General features: G+C 37.1%; 1 protein-coding gene across 1 annotated transcript; it reads right to left on the minus strand.

Annotated features, from left to right (window-relative positions):
* Positions 1-801: 801 nt before the first annotated feature.
* LOC127108212 (uncharacterized protein At4g06744) lies at positions 802-2,385 on the minus strand. The gene has a single exon (XM_051045640.1). It carries the CDS (start codon positions 2,262-2,264, stop codon positions 1,023-1,025), a length of 1,242 nt encoding a protein of 413 aa, XP_050901597.1. The 5' UTR covers positions 2,265-2,385; the 3' UTR covers positions 802-1,022.
* Positions 2,386-25,825: the final 23,440 nt, after the last annotated feature.

Consider the following 25,825-nt stretch of genomic DNA (forward strand, 5'->3'; position numbering starts at 1 on the left):
GCCTCCTTGGATGACGATATTCATGTGGTGTGTCTATTATTACTATTTTCAGAGTCTCATGGAGGTGAATAGTTGTTACATTGATGAAGACACCTAATTTTATGTGTTGCGTAGGTAAGTGTAGTTTTCACAGTGGTTTTGATGATTATAAAAAGAATAGAGAAAAATAATCAAAACCATCACTATGGAAGGAAAACATTGAATTAAATCAAAAAGAGATGGATTTGATTGTGGTTTTGATAATTAAAAACATTTTTTATTGATTAAAACGAATAGTGATTTAGGTTTTTTTTTTTCTGGATCTAGGTTGTCATCTTTTTGGAGAGCCTTAATTGATTAAATGATAATCGATTAAATCGTTTAATTTAGCTCTGGATCATTTCTTTTTAAGACATTATAATTTAATTGATTAAATGATTATTTAATCGACAATCACTTCATTGAAATTTTTAATGCACTAGTTATGGTTCCACAATGATTAGAAGGGTTTCTGCAAAAAGATTAACAATCGAGGTTCAAATCAATATATGAATGAGGTGGAATTTCATATGTATAAGTGAAAAATATACTTTGACTCATGGTCACACATATGTAGAAGAGACAATTATAAATGTCTCTGTTTGTCTGGTGTAGAATGTGGAGAATAATTACATGCATATTAATAATCTAGATGAAAGGATGGGTGTGCTTGTGTACACAGCATGCAGACGATGGTCCACCTGTTCAGCAGTGATTTTCGCACAATCATTGAATTAGGCCTTTGATTGTCGCATTTCAAAATTGTTTAACCATACTAAAAGATTGAGCAAATTTTTGGTTCATTACATTGCTAAATATGTCCAATTATATTCATACAGGGTGTGTGAATAGATGATATCATTGACATCTACGTATGGTTAACTGGATTGTAAATATTCTGCAGCTAGCAACTACACGTTAAGTCAGTAATGTATAAAGAAGCATAAACATGCGAAAAATATACATATAGACCTTTAAATTCAGCCGAACACTTCTCCAATATTTCAAATCAGAACCATTCTGTTTCTCTCAAGAGCTGAATATGACAACAATTTCCTCTTATTTTCGGGTGGTTTTGCCGGTGCTGGACTCTGACACGGCGGTATAACATTAAACATTCCAGGATGCGGACAAGTTCTCGGAATAGAAAAGAACTTCACACACTCCTCCATCGATCTTTGATCAGGAAGATCGGAAATACAGTTATTCTTCACATCAAGCACACCGTCTGTTACAAGCTTTCTGCATAATGGACCCAATCTGTTAAAATAGTTATATGACAATGTTAAATTCGACAAATTCTCCAACGCGCAAACCACTTCTGGAACCTGACCATACAACATGTTCCTAGAAAAGTGTAACTCTTCCACCTTCTTCAAACACGCAAACGACCACGGTATCGGACCTGTTAAAAGGTTACTACTGGCGTCGAAAAGTTCAACGTTTTCAAGGAATCCTACTTCGTAAGGTAAACAACCTGTTAATTGGTTGTTTAATAATAAAACTTCGATTAAAGTGGGTGAGGCTTTTCCTATGCTAGGAGGAATCGGACCGGAGAAATTGTTGTTAGCGAATGTGATATAAGCTGCTGTTGTTTCGCCTATATTGTCTGGAAGTGTGAGAAGAAAGTTGTTGTTATTGAGAAAAATTGTATCCAGTGTTTTTACGAAGATCTCCGGAGGAACTGCTCCGGTGAATTGGTTGAACCTAATGTCTAAAAACGAAAGTGTTGGCATGTTTAGGATCGAGGTTGGAAATGTTCCGGAGAACATGTTGTTACTTAGATCGAGTTCGTATAGATATTTAAGCGATGCTATTTTCGGTGAAATGGTACCTGAGAAATTGTTGGAGTTTGCATGGAAGAGAGCTAAGTCAGGGAGTTGACCGATGAAATTGTCGAGAGACGGGGAGGCGAGGTTGAAGCCGTTGAAATCGACGGAGGAGACAGTGGTGGCGGAGAGATTATCCGGCGGGTTATCGCAGTAGAAGCCTTTGTAGATACATATATCAGAACCAACCCATGTTGATGTTATTCCTAACGGATCTGAGGTTATTGTGTTTTTGAAGGATTGAATGATTGAGAAAACTAATTCGAGTCTTTGGTCTAAGAAGTTTAATATGTTAGGGACTAATGGAGTTAATATTGGAGATAATATTGGAACCTCAATGATCTGAGAATTTGCTAAGTGGAAACATAGAAGGAAGGTGATTGAAAATGAAAGTCGATAATGTTTTGATAAAACCATATTTTCAATGGGAAATGGATATGGGTGGATAGAGAAGTTGGTTATATAGTGGCCTCATACTCCTAGAGTTATATTTGTAACCTTCCATTTTGTTAAAAATACTAATTTTAATCTTCTATTTTTAACCTATGTTTTTCCTTTTAACCAATTTATCATTTTTTATTTAATCACTCAATTGAGACTTTCAAAGACTGAAATCTTGAGACTTGTATTGGAGCATATTAATAAAGAATTTTGGTATGTATTTTTTGTTTCTCAGAACACTTTGACCAAAATATTTGGTTTATTGTGAAACGTGTTCCGGAACACTGTCATGAAGAATTCCAGTTTAGTGTAAAAAACGTACCGCTTCGGAGCACTTAACATATGCGTTCCGGTTAACACACTAATATATACTAGAACTCTTTTATGAAGACTTCCGGTTTGTTAATTTTATATCCTGAAACTCTTTTATGAAAATTTCCGATTTGTGTTGTTAATTTGTTTTTTTTTTTAATAATTTTTTATTGTGTAGGTATGAAAATTCTTCTCCAAATATATGTAGATATTTTTGGTGTTTTTTCAACTACTCAAAGATTTGATACACGAGAAGAGGTGATAAGGTGGATTAAAGAGGTTGTAATCCATAATAAAGTAACTGTTATTATCACTCGTTTAGATTGTGAAACATGCAAGAGAGACAGAAGTAACAAATTAATATTTGGTTGCGATAAAGATGAGAAATACAAGGATATTGATAGTGGAACCCAAAGTGCGACGAAAAAATGTCGATGTCCATTTAAAATCAGGTCGACTCCGACGAAAGATGGGTTAGCCTGGAAGGTTGACGTAAAATGTGGAGTCCATAGCCATGGTTTACTTGATAGATTAGAAGGTCATTCCTTTGTTGGTAGGTTGACCACGGTTGAGAAATAACATGTCATTGATTTGACAAAGAGACATGTTCAACCTAGACACATATTGCTTTTCTTGTAAGACCAAGATCCAGATAAAAGCATAAGAGTATGATAGAAAAAGAGATAAGAGGTTTTAGAAGTGAGATACAACATTTGTTTAAGCTTATTGATGACACGGGCTATGTGTATTGGAGTAGAAAAAGAGATGATTCAGAAATTTTGAGAGAGCTATTTTTGACCCATCCATATTCAATTAAGTTGTTGAATATTTTTCCTATTGTGTTAGTTATAGACAACACCTACAAGACAAACAAATATAGACAACCTTTATTTGAAATTATTGGCATGACATCAATCAAGTTGACTTTTGCTGTCACTGTAAGACCCCAATTTTGACCCTAAGATCCCTCATGCTATCTCATCATATGCATTGGGATCATACCTTGGCATCCTCCTTACGCCTCACCCATTGGGTTTGTTTTGGGAGAGATCACCAAGTACTATGTGTTTGTATCGTACTTGTTATTTTATTATCTTTACTAACTAAAATACCAAAAATATGTCTTTGCATTTGTCTAACTCTTTTGTAGGTAGGGCATATGATCACATCAAGGGTTTAAGACCCTCATTGCTAAGAGCTCAACAATGAAATTATCCACAATTGCTCTAAACATCATATATGAATCCCTATGATCTTTACATGATATTATGATCAAGAATCCTTCAAGAGTTTGGAGTTGGTTTGCCTTGGAAACCCTAATTCATCCGGGTATCTTGTGTAACTTCTTCAACAAGTTTCTTCACCAATTGATCAAATATTCAAGGGATACTTCAAAATTCATGCATATGTTATTTCCCATGAGTCCCAAAGGTCAAGAGAATTTCAAGTTAGCAAGTTGGTTGATGGTGGTTAACCAGAGGAATTCATCTGATCAAAACCGGGTCCCCTAGACCCTATCTCCTATAATTTTTGTCATATGAAAATGATTCCAAGAGCAAAGTTACTCTAAATGACATTCCAAATAACATTTATGTTGAGGTATAGATCTATTTTTGTTTGGAAAGTCATGTTTTATGGTGAGAGATTATAGGTCATTTTGTCTAAACCCTAATTTGGAGGTCAACTTCCCAAGGTCATAACTTGCTCAATTTTTATGAGATTAAATATTTCCAAGTTGCACAATCAAATTCAAGATGTATACTTCAACCTTGATGTTTAGAGGAAGAGATAATTCAACTTTTATGTTCATGTGATATACAGATACATTATAGGTCATTTTGGACCAATGCCATTGAACAAGTGATTTTCCTCAACTTCAAAAATGCATAACTCATTCATCTTAAATCCAAATGAGATCAAATTTGTAACCACTTTGAAGGATTTTTAAATAGCTACAACGTTTATAAAGACATTTTTCTCATTTGAAGCTCACACAAAAAAGTTAGCCAAGGTGGAATATGTGAACATATGGCTTGACACAGAGAAATTTTTTTGATATGTTAAAATTTCCAAGCTTCCACCTCAAAATTAATCATGATACAAACTTCAAATGGAAAAGTGTTCAACATAATAGTTGTTCCTCTTGATCTAATCTTTCCAAAGAGTCCAATTTTATCCATTTGGACAACGTTTGAGTGGTCTGCGCATGGCTTGAACAGGGCATCATCATTTAACAAAGATCAAACTTCAAACAGTTATACACATTTGCCTTGCATTCCAATTCACATTCAGACTCATTCACACTTGATTATAGACCTATTGAACGACTTCATGGGCCTGTACACGCCCATGAAAGCATGCATCATCCATTGCCAAATTTGGAAGTTGAATTTGATGGTGCAAATATCACAAGCTGCAACTATAAATAGAGACCTCTAGCATCAGAATTAGGGACCCTTGCGCGCCAGCTTTGCTCCCATACCCCAAACCCTCACATTTGAAAGGACAAACCTGAGAATTTTCTTTAAAAATTGAGTTTGAGTCTCACTGTTTAGAGATTCAAAACTCTAGGGATCCAAAGCTTTTGTTCCATTCTAATCTACTTCTGCAAGCTTCCTGAGTGAGATCAAGCAAGAATCAAAGCAAGAGCAATCGAATTCTGCACAACATTGAAGGTATTTTCCAGATTTTTTCTTCTCTTCGATTCTCTCTCAATTCTCATCAATTCTCTTGGATCCTTGGTTGTCTGAAGTCCTACCAATGTAGGTAAAAAGATTTAGTTGCTTTGAGGTTAAATCGAAGCAACTCAGATCATGTACCTCAAATTTCAACTCCATGTATCTCTCAATATACTTGGAGTTAGGATGAATTGAGGTCAAATTCGTGATCAGTGCCATTTTTACTTTGAAATCATATCCTTCTTTTTTATTTTTGTGATGGTGATGAGTGAACCAGTCCGGCCAGGGTCGCTTGAGAAGGTGACCGGCGTTTTGCTCCGGTGGTGAGCTGGAATGGTTCAGAGCCACATGATCATTTCATTTTGTTTTAATCACGAGCGTTGGTTTTGAATACCGTTTGTGTAGCGCGCTGACACAAGTGCATGGTGGAACGTGCGTTTGGATCCACTTGATCTGCCACCTCAATTAAGGAGGGAGATCAAGTGGTCCACATTTTTCCTGAATATTTGAATTTCATTTTATTTGTGTTATTTTCATTAATTCATATTAAATTTAAAATTGATCCAAAAAATATGAGAGTTTTACCAAAAAAATTTAAATAAATTCCTCTTTCATTTTCTAAATTAAAATCATTTTTTGGATCATTATTAATATTTTTAATGATTTAATTGATTTTATGAATATTTTTAATTGTTTAAAAATACTTTTAAGTTTCCAAAAATTATAAAAAAAAATCTCCAAGGTTCTTTGACCTTGTGTGACCTATGACAAATCTCATGGCCATTTCTTTGGTTTTTTGATGAGGTTTTAGGAAATTGATCAACCATAATTTAATTTAATGCATATTTTTATTTTTTTTAATTGTTTAAATGCCAAATTAATTGTGTAGAGCCATATTAATTGACTTTGTGAGTTTGACTTGTGTTGTTAGGCCTTGGTCAAGGTTGATTTTACTTTGTTAGGTTAAGATCATTGGATTTAGGGGATTGATGGAATGTACATTCCATCTCCCAAAATGAATGAATGATCTTAATTTGATAAAAATCCTCCTTTGACCAATTTGTGTTGAATCCATTCCCCCTCCCTCTTCATCTCATTCCCCTTCTTTATTCATTCATGTCATGGACATGTGATATCTCTACATCCTAAGGCTAGTTGATTGCAAAATCAACATGAGCATGGATGAGATTAGGTCCACCTCTTTGCATATTCTTTTTGTGTGTGGTATATTTCATGAGCATAGTCCATTATACTATGTCTCTAACATGCATTAACACCAAAATTCTATTGCCCGGCCTCAAATAGTTGTGACTTCTACATAAGTCCAATTACGATTGCTTAACATAACGCTAAATTTATATACAAAAAAGGCGTATCATTCTAGTTAGTGAGATTGTAAGTCTCCCCTCTTTCATGGTATTATGTGGAAACTTGGCCTTTTTTCCTTCCTTTGGAAGATGTCTTGGTTCAAGGATTCATGCTTGTGATAAGTGGGTTGAGTGTTCCCCAAAGAATGACTTAAACAAAACAAAGCAAAAGCAATACTAACTTCTAATCAACTAATCAACTAACATTTAATTTCAAGTCATTTACTTTTATGCACTTTAATTTTTAAGTTTTTATTTCATTTGCCATTATTCATACCATTCAACTTGTTTATTTTAATACCATTTTCACTTTGCCCACTTGGGCCATATTTTATGATAGATTGTGTTTGTATATACTTGTTTTGTTTGTTTGACCTTAATGTATATAATAAGAACAAAAACCCTAAAAAACATCTTGTGTGGACTGTTGGTTTGATCTGAGACTATTGGACTTAGAATTTAGGTAACACTCCCTATGCAAAGTACTTGGCCAATTCCAACTTTCATGAAACCAAGTGCTTGTGAAGTGAATATTCATCTGATACAATATTGAAGATCCATTTGAGTTCATTTGCAACATGATCATATTGAAGCTGCTATTTTGAACCTATGTCTAATGTCATCTTTGAAGTCATCTGATACATGGTAAACTTTGAAGAAGATCATGGAGTTGTGTAAGACCCTAATTTTGACCCTAAGATCCCTCATGGCATCATGTTATTGAACAAGTGCATTTCCTCAAGGATCAATAACATGTTTGGCTCCTTAACCCTAGGGTTGGGACTTGTGTGAGTGGTTTGAGACCACCAAGCATGCTTGTATTGTATATTATTGCTTTCTTATTTGATTACTAACCAAAAAGCACAAAAATATGTCACTAACTCTTTTGTTTTGAAGCTAAGGTGATCATGTGCTCCCATGCTCCTAAGAGGCTCCTAAGCCCAATGCAATGGATAGATGAAGATGGTAAAAAGCATGACAATGGTCCATAAAGTTCCTAATCATCATATATGTCTCCCAAGTATCTCAATTTTTCAATTTGATCAAGATAACCCAAAGGGCTTGAGGACTGTTTCCTAAGGAAACCCTAATTCAATTGTGCCTTGCTCATGAAGCAACCTCAACCTATGATCAAATTTAATCAAGGGAAGTTCTTTAATTCATTATTTTATGCATATATGACCTTATGTGAGGCTCCTCAATCATTTATTCATCAAGATTGGAAGTTTGGCCATGAAAAGTTGACCAGTCAAGTCATCTGACTAAACTGTGCACCATTGAGGTATAACTTGTGATGTGTTTGTCAAATGAAGATGACCCCAAGAGAAATAATATTCTTAAGAACCATATGAACAACTTTAATGTTCATAAAAAATCCATTTGAAAATTGGAAGGTTATCATTCATTTCAAAACATTATAGGTCATTTTGAATGAAACCCTAATTTTAGGTCAACCTACCAAGGGCATAACTTCCTTAATTTTTATGATTTTGAAGTGAGACCAAATGAATTGGAACTATTAAGATGTCTACTTAAAATGTTATGTTGGACAAAATTCCATAATCCTAAAAGAAACACATGTGATAATACAAAACATTATAGGTCATCTTGGACCTAAGTCATTGAATTTGAAAAGTACCCAACTTAAAATGCCCATAACTTTGTCATAGAAAATCCAAATGATGCAAACTTTGAGTCTAAATTGATCATATGGAAAATATCTACAACTTTTATGTTGGATGTTTTTCCAATTAAATCTTATATGATGCAAACAGAGGGGTTTGAATAGGCTTACTTTTGATGAAAATTTTCAAAGGTGACTTAAACATGTTTTGTGCCTAAATTTTCACAGCCAGTTTTCATTAATTTCCAAATGCCAAATGAATTTTTGCCCAACATGACTTTTGTTCCTTATTTCAAGGGTTTTTCAACCATTACTCACATTATTTTTTTGGACTTACCATTGGTGAGTTTCGAAGAGCTTTTCATTTATGTTCATTTTGACATTTCATGATGAAACTTAATGTGCAAGCCAGTTCCCTCCAAATTACACGTCCAATTCCATTTCAAATGAACTCAAAATGGTTTTGCACCCATCATTGGGCCTCACATGCGCCTGTACAGGCCCATGCATTCAATTTCCATTTGCCATGCACACGAGTGAAGCATGACACACAACCAATTTCAACTATAAATAAGCACTCCATCTCATTCATTTGGTAACCTTTTGGAGATCTGAAATGCTGCAGCACTGAAACCTAACCAATACCAAAGGAATTCTCTAGATTTTTTTCTCACTTTCAAGCTTGAAATTCAACATCATTAGTTGATTTTCAAAGCTCAATTACTTAGCCTATCATCTCCACTGCATCCCTAGAGTAAAGAGGAGTCAAGATCTTGAAGTTTTCGTGGCTTAAAGAGCTTTAAATCAGAGGTAGAACTTCAAACTTTTTGGATCTAGAACTTGCAATTCAATGTAGTATTCTCTTGTTTGTGTGGTTTTCTGAAGTCCTCACACTTGAGGCAAGCCAATTGTGGTTTCAATTTTTCATTTCGTGCACTTTCAGTTTGAACACCACGATCTTCCACTTCACATTTCTCTCAATATAGGAAGAGTGAGGAAGATCCGGGGATATAGTGTTGATCTCCATCACAAGAGCTTCATTTCCATGGCCTTCTTTTTAATTTTCATGAAGTTTTTATTCCCAGCAACTGGTGGCCGGATTCTGGTAGCTAGCCGGAGAAGACGGTGGTTTCCACCACCACCACAACGTGTCTTGCTTCCTGACCCTTGGATCTGGATGCCACGTAATAATCTCATACGTTCATTGTGTTTACTTCATTTAATGATTTATGTTGCGCGTTTGACTCAAGCACACGCTGCACCCCCACATCTGAGCCATCTATCCACGCCACGTCATCTAATGAATTGTATGCTGTGGCTGCGCATTTTTCTATTATTTCAATTTTCTTTTATTTTCAGTTAATTCAATTGATTTTCAAAAATTCATAAAAATTTTATTTGAAGTCATAAAAATATGAGACCAATGCCAAAAAAATTCTTGAAAAATCTAGTTTCATATTCTGATTTTTAAATATTTTTGCGACTTCATTTAATATTTTTTGTGAATTATTTTATTTTTAATAGTTTTAATTCATTTTAAAATACTTTCTGATATTTAAAAAATCCAAAAAAAAATCCTAGCACTTATGGACCATGATAAGGTAATGAAAAATAGTCTCATCAATTTCTTATTTGATTTGAGATTTATTTGAGATTTTAATCCATTTTGTGCTATTTTTAATTGATTTTAAATACTTTCTGATTTCCAAAATTGTTGAGAAAATTAGTCAAAGCTTGTTTGACCATGTTAGACCTATGAGAATTTAATTGGACTTGTTTAAGTTGATTTGAATTGAATTTGAGGTTTGACCTTATTTGTTTATTTTATATTTGCATTTTATTTTAATTCAAAAAATACCAAAAAAATATTATTGACTTGTTGACTTGTAATCTTCATTTCCTTTCTGTTTGGCATTGGTTGATGATAACTTGATTCACATTTGATCAATTGGACTTGATACTTGTCTTCTTTTCCATTCCCTTTCATCTTCATCCCATTCTTTCCATCAATTGGCCAATGAGTTAGGTTCTTATGGTTGGTCTTGACAAATGAGAGGTTTGACCTTCTTTGATCCAAACCAAATTCAACTTGATCCATGATCAAGTGAGTTGTTTTGTGTCCAAGATAGGTTGCTTCTTGGTCAAGCAAAAACCCTAAAGACAATACAAGGCCCTTCCCCTTTTGTTTTGGCATGGCAAGTTTATGGAGCTTGGCTTACTACTCATGATCTCTAACTTGTGTTTATTTGCCTATATTTTTATTGACCGGCCTCAGATAGGTGTGACTACTACATTAGTCCACTTACGATTGCTTAACATTGCGCTACATTGTCTTATGACAAGCTAACATAACTTCACTAATGACTAACTTTAATTTGAGCATTTAATTTTTTGCTCTTTACTTTTAACACCATTTATTTCTTACTCATTTATTCATATTGCTTTTCCCTTTTCTCACTTGAGCATATATTTTATGTTTATGTCATTTTTCTTTTGCTCATTTGAGCCCATTATTGTATATAAATATATTGCTATCTTGTGTTTGCTTTGTGTTTGTTTTGTGTGAACCAAATGCAAAAGGAGAAAGGACTTAGAATTAGGATTTACCTATGCTTAAAGGAGTTCAAGAGCAACTAGGCCTCATGCCTTTAGAATGCAAAAACTTGTTGAAGAGCAACTAGGCCCCATGCCTTTAGAATGCTAAATTTCAAAGTTGACTTCAAAGGACTTCTCATCCAAACTTATTCTTTGTCCATTCCGCTTATTGTGTTGTGACCTTTTTGATGTTTGCTTTTGTGTGCTAGGGATCCCACTTGGAGATTGTGAAAAGAGGACCATTGTCATGAGTAGCCAAGTGGAGATCCTAGGAGCTTGAATCCAAATTGTGTGATTGCTTGTTTGTCTGCTAAGTCCAAAGGAAAGGAGCATCTTGAATCATCTTTATGATTTGAAGAAAAGGAACTCCAAGGGTTTATCTTTTTCTCTTATCCTTGTATGCTTTAGGAATAACCCTTCTCTTCTTCTCCTCACTCTTACCAAAGCCAAAATCATTTTCTAAACTTTGACTTTGTTTCAAATTAGAAACCTAGGCCTTAAGCCTTTGACTTTTCAAAAACCATTTTCATCAATACTCATTGTGAATAAATCTTAATCCAACTTTGACTTCATTTTGTAAATAAACCTAACTTGTAAATATAACTCACTTCAATTTGTTTTTGTGGTTCCAATGGCCACCTTATTAAAACCTTTTCAAAAACATTAGTAATAGGTTTGAGTTATCATAGTGGTTGATGTAAATCTCACCTCATCCTTAGTGGTTGAATTATAAGTCTTCCATGCTTATTATAGGGTTAACCCCTCACTAGCATGTTGAAGCCTTCCTTACATGGTGGATTGTTGGTTTAGGTTGAGTTTTCTCCCTTTGATAACAAAAGACCTTAAGGCTTTTGATCAAATCAATTCACCAATCTTTGAGATTTTTACCCCGAACTTTGAGGTTTTGGTCCTCCTTTGGGATGGTACGTAGGCAATGGGTTCATCCATTCAAACAACAAAATTTGTAAATATAAATTCTCTTATCATCCCTCCAATCTTTTGTACAAATCTTTTCACAAATACCAACCTACAACACATATTTGCAAAAAGGGTTCCCTTAGAGTACTAAGGATGTTTTGGGTGCATAAAACCTTCCCATTTCATAACCAACCCCCTTACCCGGATCTCTGACATTTTTATTAGTTTTTGATTTGAAAAACTTCTTACCTTGGCTTTTGTTCGCTTTTTAGCCTTTCCTTTGGACAAATAAAAGTGCGGTGGCGACTCGAATTGTATGTTTACTTTTGGTTTAGTCAATAAACCTAAAGGTAACGAAAACTCCGCTACAGAAAAGTGGCGACTCTGCTGGGGATCTTTCCGGTGGGTTTAGCCTACTTTTTGCTTATGTGTGTTGTATGTTTATATTTATTTGTGACATATTTTTGTGCAAATTTGGGATGACTGTATTATTTGTAATGTATGAATTGCTTGATATATTAATTGCTTGTATGCTTGGTGGTCTCTTGTGAGATGAGTTCTATACCCGAACTTGAGTGCACTTATGATAGGAGAATGGCATAATCTTGTTGACTTGTGTGGAGTTATTCCTTAACAAGTTAACTTGCAAGCCCATTCACTTGGTGGATGTCTTATTGGGATCAATAATGTCACACGAGTAGTCGTGGTTAGGCATTACTCTTTCCAATATAAACCTTAGAAGCCAAGGACCTTAGATACCTAGCCCATCTTGGCCTATTTTAGGACATAGTGCGAAGGTCGTTCAAGTGTAAGACTTGAGGCGATTGTTACGCGATACTACACTCATAAGAGTCTCTCTTTAGAATATTTTTGGAGGACGAGTAATCGTTTTATCCGATAATATCCGAAAGATGAGATGATGACTATGGGAACCTCTTTAGAACATGATTCTCAGGTTTAACCATAGTACACTCCCGTTGGGTGGTTCTTAACCCAGACCCCATGCTCGTGACTCTCAACAAACCCTTGATTCGTGGTTGATCCGTTCTCGTATATCCTCAATATTAATGGAACTTGGGTGTTGAGAAGGTGTAAGCCATAATCCACCAAAATGGATGATTGATATTGATGATGACTTGAGCCATCCTGTGACCTTTGTGTGGTGTAACTTGCTTGATCCTTGAGTGTGTTTGTTGCATCCATGCATTCATGCATTCATTCGCATTCATATCATCCACAATAAAGATTTTACAAGGAACTTAAGAGGTCTATTTGCAAATTTTCAGACATGGATAAGCAAAGGAGGAATACGAAGAAGTACAGTTTCAGACAACCCAACTTGAAAGAGCTAAGGAGTTTGAAATCTTATGTATTAGAGCCTTTGGAGTTCAAAGCTCGCCATGGGAAGCTTATGTCTATTCTTTCTACCAAGGTGGATGAGGGTCTGATGAGTGTGTTGGTGCAGTTCTACGATCCTCTGTATCGATTCTTCACTTTTCCGGACTTCCAGCTTTTTCCTACACTTGAGGAGTATGCCTATCATGTGGGTATACCTATTCTGGACCAGTTACCGTTCATTGGTTTGGAGAAGATTCCGTCTTCTCAAGAGATTGCTGATATGCTTCATATGGATGTATGTGACATTGTTGCCCATATGACTACCAAAGGTGGAATTCAAGGTCTCCCGTCTGATTTTCTAGTTGCCAAAGCTACTTTGTTTGGGAAGGCCATGAGTAAGGAAGCTTTTGAATCCATATTTGTACTCCTCATCTATGGGCTAGTGTTATTCCCCAACATCGACAACTTTGTGGATGTGAACGCTTTTAGGATTTTCTCTTCTCTTAATCTCGTTCCTACTCTGTTGGATGACACTTATTTCTCCTTGCATATGAGGAATGCAAAGGGTGGTGGTTCTATTGTGTGTTGTTTGCCTCTGCTATACAAGTGGTTTATTTCGAATTTGCCTCAGACGCTTGCCTTCAAGGAGCACAAGGGATGTCTACGGTGGTCCGCGAGACTTATGTCTCTCACTAATGATGATATCTCTTGGTATAATCGTGTTTATGATGGCGTTCATATTATTGACTCTTGTGGTGAATTCTCCAATGTGCCTCTTCTTGGTACATGTGGTGGAATTAACTACAACCATGCTTTGGCTCGCCGTCAGCTTGGGTTCCCCTTAAAGGATAAACCTAACAAAATTTTGTTGGAAGGCTTGTTCTTTCAAGAGGGTAAAGATCCCCAAAACTTGAAGGATAGGATGATCCGTTCCTGGCGCAAGGTTCATAGGAAATGGAGGAATGAGCTTGGTCCGAAGAACTGTGTTGCTTTGGAACCTTACACCTTTTGGGTGAGGAAGAAAGCTCTTGAGTACTGCATGCTGTACGAATATCCGAGACCTACCCCTATGGTTATGGTTGGGCCTTCAAACCTCCCTAATCAAGGAGTAGAGGAGTCGAGAGACGAAGACCGGTCACGTGCTTGGGTTCGTGAGCGTGAGGAACTTCTTCAGTAGCTCAAAGATAAGGATGCAACGATAGAGTTTCTAGAGCATCAGGTTATTGATGAGCCTGATGATGTGGTTATTTATCTTCTTCCTCACTCATCCAGGTTTTGGAAGAGGAAATATGATCATCTTGCCAAGGAGAAGGCCGACATGGAAGCAGCTTATGAGAGAGAGGTGAAGAGGCTTCGTGCTGCTTATCTTCCGATCTCGAAGGCTTTGGACGATTTCTTCTAGGGCTCCATAGGATGTTTATTCTCCTTTCCTCTTGTATTGTATTTGGTTACCACAACTGTATTACTTCTTTGGTGTAAAAAGTTTCCAAATATTATTGCTATGAGTATTCCATATATTTGCAAATAGATCTCTATAAAGTTCCTCTGATAAGAACCAATCATATGCAGAAGCATTACATGCATCATGTGCATAAGCAGGTTTTATTCCGAGCTCTTGATCAGTGGTTTAACTCTTTACTCGTCATTTATTTTGAAGACAAGCTTACGCACAGGTGTCGCACCTCGAAAAATGGGGATACGACTTTGAAGCGAAGGCGCGATCGCACGCTCGCAATGATGGACTGAACAGAGTCGCCACCGAACTTTATTTATTCCCAAAAGTGGGAAATGGAAAATATCGATAAAACCCCTAAAAGAAAGGATAAGATATGGTCATCGCAACCAAATCAGGGTTCGGGAGTCGGTTACGCAAGGGGAAGGTATTAGCACCCCTCACGTCGATTGTACTCAACGGGAACCATTAGGTTAGTTGTGGGTGTTAGTGTTAGTTGAAATGTTAGGCTTTTCGAATTATTAGGTGGGAAAGAAAGAAAGGATGAGAAGATAATGTTTTTGGATTTTTGATGAAGGACTAAACCTAAGTTTTTTATTAGTGGGCCTGACAAGATTTAAAAATCCTGCTCCTACGTATCTCAAAAGAGAAATCAAGGCTTACGTAGTTCTGGGTAGAAAAATGTTTATTTGTTGGTCGATTTTAGCGAAAGCTGTAACACCTCAAAATTTGCCCTCCTCTCTTGGGACTAGCTTAGCATATTGCATTTCATCTTTTAAGACACTAGTCATTGCATATTTGCATATCATGTGGAAACAATAAGCAAGTCATCCTCCTAAGTCTTGCTCAGAAGATAAAGAGGTTAAAAGATTCAAGCTTGGGGGTCTCATGAATTGATCACTAATCATCTGAGGGTTTGTGCTTCAATTAGGCTTTCTTGGTTCCTCAAGGAGGTTGATCATTATCTTGGTTGAAGTGGTACATCACCATCATCATGGTCTTATCATCACCGAGAGGTTCATTGTTCCTGATCATGTGCCTTGGGATTAGGGTTTTGACCTCTGGTCAACCCTAATCAGTTGCATTATACCAATCAGGGTTTTTTTAAGGAGATGAGGTTTTCATTTATGTGGAGATCATCATATGCTTTTATGGAGATTGTATAAGCTAGGGTTTCATTTTGGAGCCATTTCATCAAGAGGTTGAGGCTCAAATTCATCTGTGCATGACCAAGTCATCTATCAACTGCAAAAGTCAACCACAAGTCAACAGTTGGATTTGGAGGTGGGAAGTGATTAGAAATACTCCATTCATGTTCAAACAAGTCTCATTTGACATTTCAAACATTAACGTTGAAGAAAATAAAGTCACGACAAAACTTTCCAAAAATAGAAAGTGACTTGTAATTTGAAATTGCCAAAAATGGAAAGGTTTTCAACTCAAGATTACATCATCAAGAAAGCTTCAAATGAAATTTTGTTGAACACGAAAGTTGTATATCTTTCTCTCCCATTTCCAAAAAGTCCAAGATCATCAATTTCTCATGTGTGGTTAAGGAGATATGGATCAAAACATGGCCAAGGATGCATTGAACTTCAAATGGGCATAACTTCTCAACCAAAACTCCAATTCAAGTGGTTCTTTTTGCTAAATTCTCATTTTAATCTCTAGTTTCCAAAACATACATTGCATTACATCAATTGTCATCACAAAAATATTTGCATTTTGGAGGGAAAAAATGGAATTTGAATTTGGTGAATTATTTGCACATGTGACCATCACCATTGGCTCCAAAACAGATTTTTGAGTAAAATTAAGTGGAAATTCGTGCACTATTCACCATGCATTTTCATGCATAGGGTGAAAACTCATTTTTGCACTTACACTCCCTAACTCATTCATTTCATTAGCAAATGGTTTAAGGCTTAATTAAACATGATTAGTGGAGCATATATAAGCATAACCATAACTGTTTTTCAGATTAACAACTCATAATTTCAGATCTAGATCTAGAATTCTCAAAATCTCAAAATTCTCTCTCACTTTTTTCTCCAAATTTCTTCAATCACCAACACTTTTTCTTGATTCATTCATCATCCTGAGCTATTATTGAGCATTATTGCACGTGGAAACAGAGGAAATTGTTGCATTCAAGTTCATGTTCAAGAGGTGAAGCTTCCATGGCAAGTGAAGATTGAGCAAGATTCAAGAGCATTTGAGCCTCATATTCATCATCATTCATCTTAAGGAGTATATTGGAGAAGATCTAAAGCATCAAGAACCTTGGAAACGCGTGAATCAAGGGACTGCTCATCAAGAGGTAGGTTTTTCGACCTCTTTAATTCTTCAATTCATTAGGCCTATCATGTAGATCTTTTAATGATGATGAAACTGAGCTTTGAATGGAGTGATTTGGTGTTGAAACGAGTGAGATATGGTCATTTGAAGTTTTGATGATAAACTTTATTTCATTCGATCCATGCATTTGATGATGTTTTTGTGTAATTGATTCATGGATTTATGATGTACGTGAAAAATAATGCATGATGCTGTGCTTGATTTTGAGTTTTGGTGATGTTTTGAAAATCTGGAAATTTGGAAGATGATCTTCAGCTTCAACCTTGCTGTCCAGTATTTGCTACGAATCTGCTAGGAAATTAGCTACGAAATTAGCTAGGAATTTTCTGGATTAGCTACGAAATCCATGCCATGCAGCGCCTAGGGTTTGGGCGCCAAAACGTCGTCGTTTTGGCTTGGGCGCCAAAACCAAATTCAAAAATGCACCTGGTTCGATTCCAGGCGGTTCCACAATTTCAAAAGCCTTCACATATTTTTCTTTTCCCTCCATGTGTTCATGTACATGTTGCTTCATGATTTTTTTATTTTTTCTTTAACTTCTAAAATTCATATATAATAGAAAATTGCTCCAAAAAATACGTGGGTTTTTGCATTATGTCACATTTTTTGTCTAGTATTTTATGAACATTTTTCCATAAATTGTGCATGGCTGTAAAATATTTGGTGCTAGGGTTTGTGTACATGTGTCCATTCTTGACATTGCCTTGCCATATCCTTTGTGAAATGCTCAATTTTAATCCAATGCTCATGAAATTTTACATGTTGAAACTAGACTCCTGGCTGGATATTTTGGTGTTGAGTTTTCATTTTTATCATTTGTCATTGTTGAGTTATGATTTTTATAAGTTAGGTGGACAATGTGTGTCACACCTTGGGATGTCCAATTTGATTAATTTGTTTTCCATGCCAAATGAATTCCAAATGTTCTGATTTTTTGTATGGTGCTTGATATGAATGTTGTGATTGATCATGATATTTGCTGGAATTTTTGGATTCATTTCTGATTTGTTGGAGATTTTTCATGCTGGATGGTCATTTGTGAGCTTTTGAAGTGTCTTGAATTTCAATCATTTGTGAAATGCTTGTGCTTTATCCTATGAATGTGAAATTTTGCACACTGATTCTGGACATGTTGAATGTTGTTTTGGCTATGGTTTGAGATTTTTACCATGTTGCATTTCTGTTTTAGGCTTGTGCTAAGTTGGTGTTCCATTTGGTGTCACATATGTGCTTGATTATGCTTGCCCTGGCTTATGCAATTTGATTACCATGCCTAATGTTGTCTAAATACTCTAATTTTTTGTGTGATGATCATGTTGTATGTTCTGTTTACCCATGAATTTTTCCAAAATTAATTGAAGAATTTTTGAATTAATGTGCATTTGTTCATTCTGTTGTCACAATGTGCTTTCAACTTGCATACCTTGCCATATTTGGTTCATGAAATGAATTTGGTGATTGATATTGGGATGAGACCTTTTGGATGATATTATTAATTGATTGAAGTTGAATCATTTCAATTTTCATGTTCTGTTTTGAATTTTTTCTCCCTCTTTGACCCTAGGCCTTGACCTAGTGGTTTGTCTCATCTTTGAGCTTTGATTTCAGGTTGAACATCCAGGTTATGTGGTTCATGATGCAACCTCACTTGAGCATTTGATGCTTGCTTTTGACTACTAACTTTGTGTGTTTTGTAGGGTTGTTAACTCATTTGAGTTTGACTTGTTGGCTTATGCCTTTGATCATTGGGTTTGACTGTTGATATTCATGATTGTCTGTTTATCTGTACAGTTTAACTGACTTGTGTGATGTTTCAACAGGTACATAAGTTGCTTAAGTTCAATTTGAACTTGCTTTTTCTTGGTTGCTTAACCACATAGGTATAACTCTCTGACTTCATGTAGTCTGGAAGACCTGTCATGTTACTTGGGCAGGCACCTGTCTGAAGTCCTCCTTAAGAGGCAATGCTTGTGTTTGTTTATTTTTGTGCCAAGCAGGAAAAGTCCTTTGATAAGGCAATTGGCAGATAAAAGAGATGTGTAGTCCATCTCCTGCTAGTCAGTGTGTCGTCCACTTTGCTCACACCATGTGTTGATGCATTGTGGATATTAACCCAAGATCTTTGTTGTGTCAGTCATATGTGGAGAAGAGTTCCAACTTTCTGAACTCCCACTTTCATTTGTCTGAAGCTCTCCCAGGCCAGGGATAAGAGTTGTGAGGTCTTACCCTCACTTCCCATTTCATCTGCTTCACCCTAACTCTCAATGTTAGGGTTAAGAGCTAACTACACCCGATTCCAGTTGGCTTGTGTTTCACAGCCTAACCTTGTGTGAGCCCACTTTGTTTGTATATAGTGTGTGCTAATTGTGTGTATGTTTGCTTTGCCTATGCTGTTTAGGATAGCTTGCTGCCTGTGCAAGTTAGATAGAAACCTCAACCTAGGACCACTGTGGATTGCATGATAACTATTAGGCTCGAGTCAGTCTCCCTTCTAGTTTGTCATTTCCCAGTCTCTGGTTAGGAGGAAGTTTCTCCCCTGTTCAGGGGAACTACGTTGCCCTGATCCTCATACCATATGAGGTACGTAGGCAGGAGATCGTACGAGATCTCTCCGGGCACCCTTTTCCTTTTTTGTGTGTGTTTGCTTGACAGCTAGCAGGCTCGAGTACCAGACTCCCTGTTAGCTTGTTTGTTCAACTTTGTTGTTGCTTTTGACGATTCAGCGTCGGGTTTCCTATGTGTGAGTGTGGAGTCTGACGTAAGTCCAGCGATTGGCAGTTGGTTTCCAGTGTGTGTTTGTTGGTTCGGAGTCTGATGTAAGTCCAGCGATTGACATTCGGTTTCCATGTTTGCCTGTTTGTGTGTGTTTTGTTTCGGCGTGCGTGAGCCGAACTACGGTAGCTCTGATTCTCATTCCAGATGAGATACGTAGGCATAGGATGCGATATCCTAGCGAGCCCTTTCCCCTCTTAATCCACCTGTGTTTATTTCAGTGTGTGTGTGTGTGATGTTTGTGAGCAGTTTTAGCAACCTTTCTTCTATCTTTCTGAGCGTGGATCCCGTCGAGTACGACGGATGCGTAGGGGTGCTAATACCTTCCCTTCGCATAACCGACTCCCGCTCCCATCTCTCTTTGGTCGCGAGACCATGTCTTTTCCAGGTTTACTTCGAGCGTTTCCTTTCCCTCTTTTGGGATAAATAATGCACGGTGGCGGCTCTGTTTGTTTGTTCATTCTCGCCGGTTGTTTTTCGCGGATGCGACAGCTGGCGACTCTGCTGGGGACAAAGAAGTTGACCTTTTGCTGGTCCATCTTCCCTAAGCGAGTCTCTCCTAGCGTTCTCTAGGATAGTTTAGGTTGCTTGTGCTGCTCTATTTATTGCATTTATGATTATTATGTTGTGTATATATTTGCATAAATGTTTGCATGCATCATATTATCATTGTGCTGTCTTCTGTACAGGTGGTTTCTCTGATTTGGGGGGGTGTTCTGAGTGGGGCTAAAACCTAGGCCCGAGTATACACCTAGGATTAGCGTGGTCTCATGTTGCCTCTCATGTTAGGTCAACGTGTTTTGGGCGACGTGACATACCACAAGCCGGACGAGGTTCTTTGAGGGAGCTCTTCCTTTGTGGAGTATCCACTTTGGTTGAGTAACTTCATCTGAGCTGGTGACTTCGGTGACCGTTCTTTCCCGGATCATTGGTTTAGACGATCTTATGAGAGCTACAACGGCACACCCGAAAGGGCAAACCCGTTGAGTATCTTTGCCTGATTGTCGAGACCATTATCCACCTTAGGATGACCTGATTAGAATTCACCTGTGAGGGGAGGGTTGATTCTTACAGATGCATGTTCTGGTGGTGACTTTGTTGGTGACTAATGGTTCAGCCGTTGATCAGAGTCCTATTTATAAGTCAGATTTATGGACATTTATTTCCGAGACGCCGGAGTTCTGTCCGTGGTATTTATCAGTGGGGATCCGTTTATTTCAGGATTCCCTGGGCTGGTTCAGAGGGTCTTGTGGTTATCTGTTCAGAGGACCTCTGGTGATGATGGTGATGTATCATTCAGTTCCGTTTATTTCGGAACCTTGAGTGGGATTTGTGGTCACATATTCCTTTAGATGGTTGTGATCAGTTCAGAGGACGTAACTCAGTTGATGATCAGATGACTTGGAGGATGGCAAAGTGACTCTTGCATTCATGCATCAGCATCATCCACATTTTGCATTCATCTGCATATAACCCATGTCTATCCATACTCAGGGTACATTCTCGATTGAGATTCAGGTTGAGAGACATCCTGATGTCAGAATGTTATTGTCGAATTTTTCATCTGTCTCGATGAAACCAGGATCGAAAGACAGAATGTTCCTCATATGGATAGACATTGCATTCATGTGTGAGTCATAATAACCTATCTTCTGTTTTGCAGGTGTCAGTTTCTAACGTGTTTGGGTTTACTCAGGAATCATTGCCCGCGCACGCCGAATCATTCCCCTGCACGTAGCTGTAGCACCTCAAATTTGCACCTCCCATTTTGTACATACATTTTCATATTAGGTCATTAACATTAACATTGTCCACTGCATAGCATTGCATTGTCCTTTGCCCAAGTGCAAGCCATCAGACAAGATTAGGTCAAGATGATCAAGAGAATCAATCAAGCAAGCAAGTGCATTCCTATTGAAACAAAGCCCTATGGTTGGTTCATCAAATTCACATGACCTAGGGATCATTTTGAAGTGGTTTGACCAAAGATTGGATGTTCATAAGTCATCAGTCCAGCTGAATTGCATCTGAAACCCTAGAAAGTCAACTGTGGTCAACTGTGCCAGAAATCAAGGATTTGAAGGTGGGAGTTGGTTTGAAAGGCTTCATTCTTGTCCATATAAGTCTCATTTGACATTTCAAAGATCAAGATTGAAGAATTTGAGGTCAGATGAAGAGTTTCCAAAAATAGTAAGTGACCTGTAATTTCAAACTGCCAAAAATGGAAAGGTCTTCTCCTCAAACTTACATCATCATACAAGCTTCAAATGGAATTTTGTCCGACATGAAAGTTGAAGATCTTGCTCTCACCTTTCCAAAAAGTCCAAGAACACCCATTTCTCATGTGTGGTTGGCAAGTTATGATCAAATCATTTTCAGGAAAAGTTGAACTTCAATGAGGCATAACTCTTGCACCATTTGGCCAAATTGGGTGATTCTTTTTTGAGCAAGTCACATTTGACATGTACTATCATAATCCATCATCACATTGCATCAAAAATCATTACATCAAAAGTGCATTTTTCAAGTGATCAATTTAAATTTTGGTGGGAAAAAAGGTGAATTTGAAAAGTATGTGCAATTTTCACTCCAAACCACTTCCAACAGCTTCTAAACAGAAATTTGGATTTGCCTCAAATGCATTTTTACTGTTCCATTGGTTCTATTTGAAAAAGGGCATTTTTGCCAAATTGCATAACATGTTCATTTGCACTAATCTCATTCACTTTGCCTAATCATGATTAACAGTTGGATTAACACATCATATAAGTTCTTAATTGTAACAGAAATCACATTAACAATTCATTCTCTCAAATCCAAATCAAAATCTCTCAAATTCTCTCAAATTTGTTCAAACTTTTTTTCACTTTTCCATCGAATTTCACCATTGCCTTTGCTTTGTTCGTGCTTGATTCATCATTTGCAGGTATCATTGAAGTTCTGTTGAGGCAAAGAGTGAAGAATCTTGGATAAATCGCAACTGTTGCTTCAAGGTTCAACCATGGCAGCTTGAATTTGGAGCAAGATTGAGCACGATTGAGCTGAAGTATTTCATTCATTCATCTCCTAAAGCATCATCAAGCATCTGTTTCAAGCTTACACATCCAAAAAAACTCCAAATCGATATCTGCACTTCACACAAGGTTGGAATTCAAAACTCTCAATTCATGAAATTAGCATATGGCTTTGGTAGATCTTAACATGTAGAGTATTATGCAACTTGAGTCGTGCGTTTTCATTGATTATTAAGGAAGAAATCTGGATTTAAAGTTTGGTTGCTAAAACTTCTTTGATTCGATTCTCTTGCCATGCGTAACATTAGAATAAATCGTTGCTGGATTGTTAATCTATGATGAAAGACGGTTCATTTGATATGAATTTCGTGCATTTTCATGAACATTTGTTCTTGAGTGATTTCTGGATGATGAACTGGTTGAAGGCGCTCAAGAACACGTTTCCAGATCGTGTTTGATTCACCTTGCCTGGCTTTTGCATGTTTTAGCTGTTAGCGCGCCATGCACCAATCACGTTGTGACACGCGCTTAAGTGAAACGCAGCGTTTCACTTAAGCTGCTCCATAATTACGCAATTGCCATTATGTCCAAATAATTCCATTTAATTCATTTTTGATTTCAATTTTTATTTCATTTTGTATGCTGATCTTAGAAAAATCATAACTCCTTCAATATTTGTCCAAATAATGTGGAATTTTTTGTGAAATGTTCCTCATGATCTCTAGTTTTTTATGGGGATTTTTCCAGAATTTATGCACGTGTGGATTTCTGTTTTGCCTAGGGTTTGTTCATGTGTATCCAATTTGTACCTTCCATGCCATTTTGCTTGTGAAATAATGATGCTTAATTGGATGAGGCTGAAACTTTTTGTGCTTATTCTAGACACCTTTAGGAGAATTTTGGTATGTGGTTTGTGATTTTTGAGTTTCTGGATTGTGAGATATGATTTTATGAATAGAGGTGTGACAATTTGTGTCACACCATTCATGTCCAACTTGTTGATTTTTGTTACCATGCCATATGAACATGAAATAATCTGGATTTTTTCATGAGGATACTTATGAATGTTGAGAATGAATGTGAATTTTTCTGGAATTTTTGAGTGCATTTCCAATTTGATTGATAATTTCTCCTTTGTTTGACCAATTGTTGACTTTTTGTGAGTCATGATTTTATTTGATTTGGGAAATTCTGGTGGTTAATTGGATGGACTTGAAATTTGGCATGTGTACTATAGACATCTTGAAGTTTGCCATGGCTTTGATTTCATTCATTTATCATGCTTGGTATCTGTTTTATGATTGCTTGAAGTGGATGCAGGTTTTGATGTTTTGTATGAGCTTGTTTGAACTTGGCTTGACTTCATGAATTTAATTGACTTGCTTCCCTTGGTCCAAATAACTTTAAATTTGGTATGATTGTCATGTTATGAATGCTGTTTGACCATGAATATTTTGGGGATTTATTGAAATGTTTGTGACTTGATTTGAGTTGAATATTTCTGTTTGGTTCTTTGAGGTTCTAAATTGCATGTTTTGCATTCTTTGCTTCATGAAATGATAATGGTTGATGATATGAGCATGAAACCACTTGGATTGGATTCCTAATTGATTGATCTTGATTTTGGATACGTTTCATGTTCTGTTTTGACTTTTTGTTCTCATTTTGACCCTAGTCTTGTACTAGTGGTTTGTGTTCTCACATGTGAGCTTTGTTTCAGGTTAAGAGCACAATTGCTTATGCTTGATGATGTGCACTCAATTGGAGTTGGCTTATATCTTGTTTATGACTAACTTTGAGTTTATTTTGTAGGCATTGAGACTTGAACTTGTGTCCTATGGCTTGCACCTTTGTGCATTGATACTTGTTATCTGTTTGTACTGTGGACTTGTAATTGTCTGTTTGCTTTTTGTTTGTGCTGAGTATTGATTATGTTGGATTGATTTCAGGTACCTTAGTTGCTATAGTTCCCTTGTGAACTTGTGTTTGCTTTGCTTGCTAGCTTGAGCACTGAGGTATAATGATCTCTTCTCCATGTAGTCTGGAAGACCTGGCCTGTTACTTGGCCAGGCACCTGTCTGAAGTCCTCCTTAAGAGGCAATGTTTGTGCTTGTTTATTTTTGTCCCCAAGCAGGAAAAGACCTTTGTTAAGGCAATTGGCAGACACAAGAGGTGTGTAGTCCACTTCCTGCTATTCTGTTGAGTCGTCCCTTGGCTCACATCACATGTTGATGCCTTGTGGACATTAACCCAAGATCAGTTGAGTCAGTGTCATAAGTGTAGAAGGGTTCCCACTTTCTGGACCCACACTTCATTGTCTGAAGCTCTCCCTGACCAGGGATAAGAGCTGTGAAGTCTAATCTTCACTCCCCTTTCATCTGGCTTCACCTTGACTCTCAATGTCAAGGTTAAGAGCTAACATTACCCTTCCAGTTGGCTTGCTCTTGCAGCCTAACCTTTTGTTTGAGCCCCACTTGGTGTGTATATAGTGTGTGCTATCTGTAATTGTTTGCTTTACTATTGCCTGTGCTTTAGGTTTAGCTTGCTTCCTGTGCAAGTTAGATAGCAACCTTGACTTAGGAATGATTATGCATGATAACATCTAGGCTCGAGTCAGTCTCCCTAGTTGTGTCTCCCTCTGTTATCTGGTTAGGCTAGTCTTGTGTCCCTTCGTAGGGGAACTACGTCGCCCTGATCCTCATACCAGATGAGGTACGTAGGCAGGAGATAAGATGATCTCTCCGGGCGCCCGTTTTTGTTTTGTCTTGTGTGTGTCAGGAGATGGATGTAAGCCCAACGATTGGCATTCCGTATCCTCTTGTTGTGTGCTTGGAGTCCGGTATAAGTCCATCAAGTGGCATCTGGTTTCCAGTGTGGGTGTGTTTGGTTCAGAATCTGATATAAGTCCAGCGATTGGCATTCGGATTCCACGTTTGCCTGAGTCTGTTTTGTTTGGTGTGCGTGTTAGCTGAGCTACGGATGCTCTGATTCTTCTTATTCCAAGAAGATACGTATGCATAGGATGCGATATCCTAGCGAGCATGTGTTCTCCCCGGTCCGAACTACTTTGACTCTGATGTCTATGCTTGATAGACTAAGTAGGCCCAG

This window comes from Lathyrus oleraceus, chromosome 7, assembly GCF_024323335.1.
Source record: "Lathyrus oleraceus cultivar Zhongwan6 chromosome 7, CAAS_Psat_ZW6_1.0, whole genome shotgun sequence".
In the NCBI taxonomy this organism is placed as follows: Eukaryota; Viridiplantae; Streptophyta; class Magnoliopsida; order Fabales; family Fabaceae; genus Lathyrus; species Lathyrus oleraceus.